This window comes from Melanostigma gelatinosum (assembly GCF_949748355.1).
Source record: "Melanostigma gelatinosum genome assembly, chromosome: 7".
Lineage (NCBI taxonomy): Eukaryota > Metazoa > Chordata > Actinopteri > Perciformes > Zoarcidae > Melanostigma > Melanostigma gelatinosum.
Window position 1 is genome coordinate 20629830 of NC_136640.1, and position 11515 is coordinate 20641344.

The following is an 11515-nucleotide window of genomic DNA, read 5'->3' on the forward strand; positions in this document are numbered from 1 at the left end:
TGGAGGACAAGCCCTGCTCCACCCAGGTACACTGGGAGTCACCGAGCTGTTATTAGGTCACACCATGTGAACAAGGTGTTGGATCTGAATAGCATTAAACCCTTAATTAAAAGAGAGGTTCACAAATGGATGAGCGATCATTAACACTCACACATACCGTAATTAAGGTTGACCCTTGCCTGTTCCATTGTAATGTTTTAGTCACTTTTAAAATGCTGTAAAGCTTCTTTCTGTTTTCTGTGGCCATGAGCAAGAATCATATCCAGACAGATCTGAAGATGAACCTGAACCGACTGTTTGTTTGGGCATCGCTTGCTTCCAAAGTTCAACACCTTTATAATGAATTGAACAGAAAAACACACTGGGCAGATATAAAAGAATTTAATTTCTCAACACATAAACAAAAGGACAAAATCGCCGCTGTACACGATCAAAGTCTCATAATATTCCTGCAATATTTTACATTGTACAAGTCTATCGACTAATATAAATAATGGGCACATTAACAGCATTTTTACAAGATTTTGTGTATTCACCGGTGTGGTCTTCATGGGTAAATTAAAAGTACTTCATGAAAGTCTAAGTAGCAGAAGTAATGTAATACTATACGTTCCAGCATTAGAGGCCTTGCTCATGAACACACAGTAGGCAGGTGATTGCTATTGCAAGGTTTGAGCTTTTCCTTCTGAATAACTTCCTCTTTTCTCACCATATTGGGAAGGAAATATGAGACATGCTGAGTGGCAATATCCCCCCCCCCCCCCTTACCCTAAGACACTGTGCTGTTCTTTAAGCACCAGCCCCAAATGAAGCAGAATGGAATTAATACAATCCCTTATCATTCTTAACACTGTGTGTGGACCTCCTCAGCCGTCCCCTCATGTTTATAATTGTAACACTTTAACTAGGAGACATTAGGACAATCCCCTACGTGAATAAGAATTGTCTGAGGCCTTCCCAAATGAAATGAATGGACACATCTGAGGTCCGCAACAATAGGGAAACATACAACACAACAGATGGTGTTGGGCATCAACACAACGACCTGTTTGAAAGGCCTACCGGAGAACGCTTTCATACAGTATTTTTCATTTCTGTATTTCATTATAAATACTACACTTTACAAATATGTAAAATGCGCACTCGAATATGTGTCAGGACTGAGCAATAAACTATTTCCACCACTTCAGTAGCTCACACAGTAAGACTGTGAAATGTTTGTTTATTTAATATAATGTCCCTGTTTTTAGCAGTTTCAATGAAAATGTTTCCAGTGCTGTCTTTAAAGCAAGTTCAGTTCAGTCTTTGTTTACATATTCTGTTAAAAATCTAAACGTAAATCACATAACTTAACTGTCTCACAAAGTTCCAGCAGCTTGCAACTCAACAGCTCACTCATCATTTTACAGACACATAAAACTGTGCTGGTCATCAAGTCATCCCCATGTCAGCGCTGTATGTATCCACCTGCGGAGTTCATCACAGCACACTTCAGGGTTTTGTGATGTGAACTTCACTGGTGCCGCTGCCATTGGTGGTGGTGGTGATGATGTACTGCGTGGTGGCCGGTTGCTGCTCCAGATGTTCCGCGTGGCCCTGGGTTGTACTCTGAGGAACCGTGTGTTTGGTCTCCAGTTCAGTCTGACCCTCAGAGATAAGGTAGTGCATCTGCAGGACAGGGATGACAACGACTTAAGTTCCACAACTAGGGCTTCACTTGGTCCCATAAGCCACCATGTTCAATTCAGAATGTCTCTCATTCTTTATTGCCTGAGCTGTGACACACATCTGGCAGCATACAAGTTTCTCAAAGATGTGTATGCAGAGTAGGGGTGGGTGATCTTCTATCACTGTATATCACAGTACCAGTATATATTACAATGTTCTGTAAATTCAGTTATGAAACAGTTTGTTTTTTTTAAAACACACTTCAACACGTGATTATTTCCTGTTTCCTATTGAAGATCTTGAGAACAACAATTTCAGGTGTTATGGTTGACATTCGTTACTAAATACCGGACTGACGATATAAAAAAAGAAATCACACAAATTAGTATTTTAGAGTATACCACATGAAAAAGTAATTTTTCCAGCTGACAAAACCCTGTCATATAAACTACAGCGTGCAAATGTCATGTAACCAGAGTTCTTCCTCATCGTGGGTTGTTTGAGTGCCTCCACCTGCTCTGTATTTACAACTCTACTGTCGCCCATGTCTGCGCAGATCCTGTTCCCTTGCGAGGCAGCTGGATTTGCGAGATCACATTAGAATAGCCAATCAGTATTGCCAATCTTTACTGGCGGACACATTTTCACCGTTGCACAGTACCTATTTACATCATATGCAGAGAAACAATCATTTTGAACTTTTCACAAGTAATGAAAGAGCAAACAACAAATTTCACGAGCACTTTATCAGGCTCACTGAACAATAAGTAGAGATGTGACATAAAGGAGCCACATACAACTTCATTTAATTCAAGAGTTACAGTAAATATACAGCTGAATATACATCATCAAAAAGCTGAGATACATTTAAAGAAGCTTCTGATGCACAGCAAACCATTTTCTTGTTCATAGATTCTTCAATCTTTAAAGACAAATTTGCTGTTAAGTGACAAGTACTTATGTGTTTAAATTGTCCCATGTAGGTCTCAGCTTCAGGATCTTATTTGTTTTACTATATTTCCATGTAGCACATAGTGATATTTTGAAATTTGCATAAAAAAAAACTTTGGAGCTTTTGTCTAGACGAGTGACACTTGCAGTGTGAGCCTTACCTATAGAAAACATGGATGTAAAAATATGAAACGGCATCACAGTGATTTCCTAAACAGCCAAATGTACCGGTCACTTTAATCCAACAGGTATCAGACAGCACTCACTCACCGTTTTCACCTGGTTGCTGTTGACTCCAGATACAGGACTGCTGGCCTCAGCTATCACATATTGCGTGTGAGGTAGAGCCATCATCTGGATCTCAGACGCTGCCACAGTAAAAAGTTGACATGTTAACCTGAGAGGCCTTCTTACAGTATAGAGCCATTCAAACATGCAGAGTCTGAGTGGACGATATGGGAGCATGCGTGCAACTCACAGTAGCCTCGGTAGTTCCAGTTCCCGGGTATGTAGGCGTGCTGCACGGTCCCCTGGTGCTGCTGCTGGGTGCTGCTGGTCTGCAGGGTGTGGCTCTGAGCTAAGGTCACAGGGGTCAGCTGGGTGGGGCTCAGCTCCTGACTGGGCTGCTGGGAGGCGGGGCTTAGAGGCTAAAAGAGGGTGAAGAGATGCAATATTCTGTTCTCAAGCTTAACATTATGGGATTATGGGTGTGTCGTTATCAGAGTCAGAGAGTTGAGGATATACCTGGCCGGCACCCTGTCCAGTGCCTGAGGCCTCGTTGACCTGGATGTGTTGTACCTGGATGGAGTGCTGGCTGTAGCCATGAGGGTCATGCAGCTGGCTCACATCTACTGTCTGGTGCTGGGAATGTGGGGGGGAAGCCTGTGAAACACAGGAAATAATGAGTACGTTCTTACATTTGCCTCAATCCACCACAGAACAAGCAACTTTAAGTCTTTTATAATCGATTAATCGACCGATTGTTTTAGTGTAGTACTTTGATTGCAGAGCAGGATATTGTTAAAATGCTGAGTCAGCCTTTCGGGGACACATCAAAGTTTTGAAAAAAAACCAAATCTAGATCCTAGATCAGATCCCGGATCTCACCGGAGCCACCTGCACCACCTGCAGCTGAATGTGTTGCGGCTGGGATAGGTTGCCTCCTGCCTGAGACACTGGGATGTACTGGATCCTCTGGTAGTCTCCCTGAGCTGTGCGGTAGTCTGTGGTCAGTGTTTGAGAAAGCTCCGTCATGGCCTGGGTCAGCAAATCTGTGGGCTGTGGAGAAAATAAATCAGAAAGTTCTAATATCGGGTGTTTACGAGTTGATCCCCTTTCTTTCGTTATTGATTCTGCTGCCGAGTCCAGTTTTCTATAACATTAACATTTATTTACACTGTGTAGCTTTGTACTTTACTGTCACCAATTTCTGTTTATGTAATGTGTTGGCGTTCAACGTTTGTTACTCTTTCTTACCACGACAGCCTCAGCTGTGGTGCCGTCCACACTGATGACTGCAGGAGCACTGCTGATGATAGCTGTAGTCAGAGGAGCCTGGATGGTGTTGGCGAGTTGGGCAAACTCTTGATGCTTCTTCCTGATGTGCTGAACCATCTTAGTCTGAGATAACAAGCAAAGAGAGTGATCAGCCGGGACCTGGAAGTGTCCAAGACACGGCATGGAAGTGTGAATGAGTCCCATCTTTGTAGAAATATTCAGGACATCTTTGACAGAGCTTCATACTAACCTTGCTGCTGTACTGTTTGGCACAGTGTAGGCAACAGACCGGTGCAGTGGCGATGGTGCCAGTCAGCTGTGTGTGTGTGCTCAACATGGGGTCTGGTTCACCAGGAGCAGCCGGACGCAACTTACGGATGCTGGGAGGCAGTTCTGCCCCAGGGTGGTTCTTCAGTATGTGTGCTTTCCTCTTACTGGCGCTCTTATACACCTGCACAGAGAGCCATCAGATAGATTCATTGATATACTGAAAGCTTTAAACAAATATTACATAAATAATAGAAAAAAAACCACAATGGCAAATCTCCTCCAGAAACTCAAAGTGCACACGACAGGATGGGGGTAACGGACCTTGTCACAATACTGGCAGAAGTAGTCCCTGTTGGGCTTGATAATCGGCAGCGTGAGCTCAGGCACATCATCAATACGCATGTCTGGATGACGCTTGGACAAATGATTGACCTGTAACCAGAAGAATAAAGCAGAGTGTACTGGAACATCTCCAACTTCATTATCAACAAACAAAAAGCTTTCTGTGACTCGTTGCTCACCAGCATTCCTCTGCGTCTGAATCCCATCATGCACACTCTGCACTTGAACATGAAGCTCTCGAAGTCCGAGGTGGGCACCTTCAGTTTGAGGGTTTTGGAGCGGTGGATTCGGTCCGCCTTCTTGGCCTCTCTGTCGGGATTGTGCATGCGCTGCATGTGCTCCCGCAGCTTATCTTTCCTCTTAATGAAAGGAAATGAATTGTCACGTAAGAACTGACATGTCTATTTACTACTTGCTGTTATCTTTCAACGCTCCATCGATTCAGAATTACCTTGAATTGTTTGCCACATGTTGAGCACAGGAAGTCCTTGCGGTCAGAGTGGCGCAACATGTGCAGACGCAGCTTGTCCGGCCGGCAGAAGGCCTTTTCACAGTCTGGGCACTGGAAGACCTTCTCTGAATGGAAGCAGCGGATATGCTTCTTCACCTATGGGAGAGAACATTTTGTCGTCCGAAATCTGAGTAAATAAGTCAATTTACTATTTCAAAACAGAATGTTCCTTCCTTAATTCTTCTTAACTTCACTTCTCAGACCCTTACTGCCTGGTTCTAACGGGCCAAAGACATTTATTACTAACCTGGATGAAGTCAGTAAATGTCTTCTTGCAGGTGGGACAGGTGAAGCAGCCGTTCACAACATGCATCCCGACGTGGTCTTTGAGCAGGTCCAGCCTTTCAAAGGTTTCCGGGCATAAGAGACAAGAGTAGGTGCGGTTCTCCGTGTGCACCACCAGATGGTCCTCCAGGGCCGAGTCGCTCATGAAAGTCTTGCTGCAAATGTGGCAGGAAAAGGCGTAGGCGTCCCGGCCGTGGACCCGCAGGTGCTGATCCAGCTTGTCTTTGTCCCGGAAGGCCTTTCCACAGTGGGTGCATTTAAAAGGACGAAAGCTCTTCCTTATGAAAAGGTGCTGCAGCGCTGCATTCTGAGGAGGACAACAGAGAGGGAGGAACTACTAGCATGAAATATAACAGTGTTTACTGCCACGGATCTGCCCTGACATGGGATGAGGCTGATGGATGCAGTGGGCGTCAAAGAGGGGGAATACCCAGAAACATCACATGAACAGTAACACCATGGGGAAATGACGAAAGGAATCTTTGAAGCGAATGGGTTTTTTTCTGCCATCCTCCTGGTCCTACCTACCTGCACATCCATCTTTGAGGGAAGCACGCATTGAGGAAAGAGACACACTGTTGTAAAGCCAACATGGCCACTATGACACCAAATAACGAACGTATCTAAAGCGCTGTTGCATTTCGCTGAACACAGCAGTCTTACCCGTATCCTCTTGGCACGGCGCATGTCCTGAGAGGTGAGGTGGGCGTCCGAATGGCTGCTCTGTGCTGGGTCCTCCTTTAGTGGAACAGGCACGTCCGTGTCGGAGGACGGGCTGACGGACTCTGAAACCAGCTCCACTGCAGGAGGGACAAGCTGTCCCTCTGCCTCAGACCCAGTTGCTGCCTCCAACTCCATATCCACCACCACCACCGTCAACCCGTTGTGAGCTCCGTCTGCTCGCTCCTCCAGCGGCTTCTCTGTCAATTCCAGCATCTCCTGATTAAAAAGGTGAAAAAGGGTCCATCACAATTTCTCAGAGCCAATCAACCAATCGATTAATCAACACAGTACGTATTAATGCGTCCCTTACTGTTGTCTTTTCCCCACCGGCGTCGACTGATGGATCCAAGCGTATAAATTTAGGCGGGCGTCCCGGTCTTCTTCCTGTCCCAAATCTCCTCCTGCCTCTTCCTCGACCCCGGCCTCTGGATCTGAGAGAGGAAAGAAACAGGGAATCTGGTCATTTGGGCTCTAATGTGATAGAAACGAAAGAAAAAAAGTGTAAAATAAGATGAGGAAAAAAGGGCTTTACCTGGTAACATAGGTTAACTTGTCATCATGCATGTTGAGATGTTGCTGCAGCTGTTCAGAGCTCACGAAGCGGCGGTTACACTCAAAACAAGGCCAGTTCTTCTCTTGCTCCCGGAGCACTGAAGGAACAACAGAAAGTGAGGACCAGGAAGAAGCACTCCTGCTGACCTCTCGTGCTGTTGTAACAGTTTGTAACGGAACATGTCATCACAAAGGGCTGCTGCAGCTTAAGGAAAGTGAGATTTAGGACTTTTTTTAATGCCAATCGGAATTAAAGATCAACTTTACAATAACCAAAATTGAAAAAAACAAAACATAACAGCTACAGAGTATAGACAATTTTAGCTAACAGACAGTGCTCTGCTCTGAGCATAACGGCCGCAAACAATAGGAGTGTTGTAAGTTTGGTAAATAAGTCAAAACAATAGATGGTGTTGATCTTAAGTATGTGCAGCGACTCACCTTTTCTCTCTTCCTCTGTAACATTGTGGATCTTCTGGTTGACGAACTGTGCATATGATGCCGCATACCACACCTGCAGAGGGAGATGTCATGAGAAACACAAATCACCTATTTCCTGAGACTGATTAACTCTCATTGTCTCTGTCACCGACTGAGAAAAATATCTGGTAATTAAGTTGCGATAGAAATTTGACTTTTGACTGAACTAAACTTCCTCACCAGCTTGTCTAACTCTGCCTTTAAGCGGTTTGATGCTGGGCAGCGAGCAGACAGGAGTCACAACTTTGTTTCATTACACAGCTGCTGAAGCGCCTTAAGCTAAGTACTACATATGAAGACAGAGACGCACTGATCGATTGGCCACCGGTCCAAACCAGTCGCCTGTCAGCGGATTGACATTGATAAAACAATGTAAATGGTTGTGTAAAATGTGAATCTCTATATTACACAGTGCAAGCACACCACAACACACAAACAAGCTACACAGGACGGACCTTGAGCTCCTGTTTGGGTTGGATGTTCTTGATGGAGGTGTAGAAAATCTCTGAGCCGTACTGGTAGGCAACCATGTTCTGCTCCAGGTGGTTCTCAGCAGGTCGCACAAACATCATCCAGTTACAGCTGTCTTCATCAGAAAGGTCCAACCACATGTCATCAGACTTCTCTCCGTCTGTCTCTGCATCCAGCACGCACAGCTGAGCCAACGAGCAAAAACACAGACCAGAGATCAGACAGAAGGTCAGATGTATATTTTACTCAGTGCAGCTAAATACTAAAATAAAAGCTACACAACTACAGAGAGCCGAAAAGCAATCAAACAGAGATCCGTGGTGCAGAGCGCCGGTTTACTTTTAGATGAAGGTAGTGGTCCTGCAGTTCACTCTGAGAAACCAGGTGTCCCTCCACCGGACCAAACTGTGTGCGCTTTGGGATGCGTCTCTTGGTGAACACTCCGCCCAGGAAGCGGTCGATGTAGAGGACCAGAGGCAGACTGGCCCGGGCCTTGGACACCACAGGCCGGTTGGGGACGGGGTGCAGAGGGCCGTGCTTCTGGCACACGGAGGGGTTGGCATTATTACACTCGTCACACCCTGAGAAGCCCCAAAGAAAAACAAAAAAATTAGATACAATCACTAAAACAGCTCTAATGTATGTATGTATGTATGTATGTATGTATGTATGTATATATATATATATATAAAGTTAATGAGTAAATATTATTTGTCATTTTTTGCTCTACTTTGTGTTTTTCTACTTAAAAAGTGTCCACAGACACTCAACATAACGTCTGTGATTTGAAGGAGCTACGATCATTTCCATTGTTCTGAATGAAATTTCAATTTGGCAGAAAAAATGCTGACACATCAGATTACATTTCTTATCAATAAAAACAAAAGTAGTACAGAACTAAACCAGTTGTAGTTGTTTTTTGCGTGTTCTAATGTTCTATATTTCGACTTTGTTATGTTATGTGGTTTCTGTGAGTCAGTGAGCCGAGTGTATTAAATAAAGCATCACTTCCACAGTCAACACTCAACATCCTCTGTGTGCGCTCTACACCAGTGACTCCTGACGGACCAGACGACTGCGGAGGACTTCACTCACAGAGGCTGTGAGGGTTGAACGCCTGAGGCAGACGAGGTTCCCAGTCATCCATCTCAGAGTCTTCGTCCTCATCTTCGTCAGAATCGTCCGTGGAGTCTGTGGCCCCGAGGGGACTGGTGGGGGGGTCCGCGATGTCAGCCATGGAGGGGAGCGAATTGGACACGGACAGCTGCTCCTGTGTTTGATCGTTTCAGTTTTAGTATTGCTCTGTTCATCTTTACGTGAGAAACGCTGACAAGTTCTCATCTCCAGGCTTGTTCACATGTAACAATGCAATAAAAAAGTAAAAAATGTATCCTTTGATAGTTTTACACCACCAGAGAATATTTATTCATGATATTCTGTGCATGCAAAAACAAATGTTGTGGCTGTCAAGTCAAGAAATCTTCTCCATCTACCGTTTGTTTCTGAGGGACTGACAGTCACATCAATCAAAACGTTTTATTTGTTCATCACATCACATGCCGACGTCGTGCCGTATCCTCACCTGGGACACTGGCTCCAGGATAGCTTGGGGAGCCTCTGCTACGTGACTGAGAACATGCAGGTTGGCAGCATTCATGTTCTGTCCACTGGGCAGCAGAACTGTGACCTGCGGATGAGAATGCATCGCTTTAAGGTTCAAGGAAACCAGGTGGCACACAGCAACGACCGGACGGTACCTCGTCAACTCACCTGTTGCGTTGTACCATCCTGCTGAATGTAAGCCACTTGTGGCTGGTCAGCAAAAACGGACTGAAAGAGAAGTTTAATACTGAGCTGTGATCTTGCAGGCTATGAAATATACATATTCATTCATGCATACTTGGCACATTTGAAAATAAAGGAAACTCTTGAGAGGGTTAATGCTGATTTTTGTAAAATGTGCCAAACATGCGGTCATGAACTATGTGCCATTTCCTCCTTGAACAAAACATTGAACCCAACCCGCCCATCAATACAAGCTGTTCATCTGTCATCTACATGCTTAAAATATCAGTTACAAATATGTATGCTCGAAAAAAAAGAAAAGAAAAGAAGATGTGTTCTTACCTGAGTGCCATCTGCAGGGTGAATGTAAACCAGTGTGTGCTCTGCAGACTCTACTGAGGTATAGGAGTTCCCGTCTGCTGTATAAACCACCTGCTGCTGTCCCCGGTCCGACTGATCGTCACTGTACACGATCTGGGCCACTGTCCCGCCTTCAAAATGCACCTGCAGGAGACACGAAGGCCTTATCAATCCGCCCTTGACATAGTAGTGTTGAACAAACGATGGTACATTCATGTCCTTTCTGATGGTAAGGAACCACAACTTGGAAAATCCCACAATATTCTATGAACTAAAGCTATGTATGTGGATAGTGAATGTTGGGACACAGTAGAAACTGTGGGCAGAAGGATGCATCTGGCGAGTGTTCAACAGACTAGTTGTGAGACTCGTCCTCTGATGTTTACAGTGTGCTGTAACAGGGACGGTTCAGACCTGTGTGCTGTTGGCTGGATCGTTGTCAGAAGTCTGACTCCACACAGAAGATGGCTCCTGTTTGGTCTCCATGGCAGCACGTTGCCAGGACTATCGGCAACTACGTCACCGATCACTTCACTCTGGAGAGAGACTGTAATGACAACAAGGGGACAGTCATAATGACAATAAAAATGCTACATGGTGATAACGGGTAATATTGTGTAAAATATAGATGCTTGATTTCAATATTTATTTGACAATAATCAATAATCATGACGCAACAATATGGGATTTTAAACAATGTGATGCAATGGAGCCTCTACTGTTACAGGTTCATCAGAGTCATATGCACGAGACACAGAAAAGCTGTTTGTCTGCGAGGCACCGCAGAAGCTTCTCTCTCAGCAAAGTGACACTGCATTTAACCCCACGTGCAATCTGCAACACATATTTTGGGTTCTCCAGACACAGTTATGCTCGGCTGACAGGATGTTCACGCCAAAATAAAGCAGCATGCCACTTGGTGTTGTGAGCGCTCACACAGGACTCTCAGCGGGGGTACGAGGGGAAACAAGGTTAACGTTTGCTCACGAGCCAGTCCGGGAAACGGTGTCTAAATACAGCCGCATGTCGGCACAAATGCCACCGGGAAAAATCACCACTGTGTAAACTCATTCAGAAATATTGTTGGTATAATCAATAAAAAATGCAATCCCCCCTATTTTAACCCCGCAGGTTCTCAGTCCCAACTGGACCATACCACACAAACCAGCGCTTGAGAAACCCGGGCATTCACCGCACCGCTACATAAGCATTACGGCCGTATAGTCCCAAAGTGAGGCCGACCTCAGAGCTACTCATCCCTTCACAGACCCCAGGACCTGGACTGCATTCTGCGATGTTTCACACAGTTGGATTTCAAGCGGCAAAAGACCGAATTATTTGGGTACACCCACCCGTCCCCCATTTCTAGTTGAGCCCAGCCCTTCAAGACTACTGTGAACAAGGAAGACCGGGCTCCATTTTGGGTGGGACTAACAACAACAGCGACACGAAGAGAGACGCACAGAAAAAAACCTACATTTCCTACCGGTTCAAATAAGATAAAACATCCCGCTCATTTAATGTATATCAACATAAATGCTAACGAGGAGTCGAGCTACACAAGTAATCTTGAAGCAAATCCTAGTTTTCTTACATTTAGTGGAAAGCGTACAAGTTGAT

General features: G+C 45.0%; 1 protein-coding gene across 1 annotated transcript; it reads right to left on the reverse strand.

Annotated features, from left to right (window-relative positions):
• Positions 1 to 371: 371 nt before the first annotated feature.
• Positions 372 to 11515, reverse strand: prdm10 (PR domain containing 10). The gene is made up of 23 exons (XM_079272681.1): positions 11490 to 11515; positions 10310 to 10442; positions 9878 to 10039; positions 9521 to 9580; positions 9333 to 9437; positions 8846 to 9020; positions 8090 to 8331; positions 7735 to 7935; positions 7241 to 7313; positions 6780 to 6897; positions 6558 to 6678; positions 6188 to 6463; positions 5487 to 5831; positions 5180 to 5335; positions 4908 to 5087; positions 4708 to 4818; positions 4367 to 4567; positions 4096 to 4239; positions 3727 to 3897; positions 3364 to 3501; positions 3098 to 3266; positions 2890 to 2987; positions 372 to 1668 (listed from the first exon to the last, which is right to left on the reverse strand). The coding sequence occupies exons 2-23, from the start codon at positions 10379 to 10381 to the stop codon at positions 1492 to 1494; spliced, it is 3495 nt and encodes a 1164-aa protein (XP_079128807.1). The 5' UTR covers positions 10382 to 10442; positions 11490 to 11515; the 3' UTR covers positions 372 to 1491.

Excerpts from the sequence above, each read along its gene's own strand:
- prdm10 (XM_079272681.1), bottom strand. The coding sequence starts at position 10,381 with ATGGAGACCAAACAGGAGCCATCTTCTGTGTGGAGTCAGACTTCTGAC. Across the intron at positions 9,021-9,332 it reads TCCTGGAGCCAGTGTCCCAG|GAGCAGCTGTCCGTGTCCAA; the intron begins GTGAGGATACGG and ends GATCAAACACAG. Across the intron at positions 7,936-8,089 it reads ACCACTACCTTCATCTAAAA|CTGTGCGTGCTGGATGCAGA; the intron begins GTAAACCGGCGC and ends TCGTTGGCTCAG.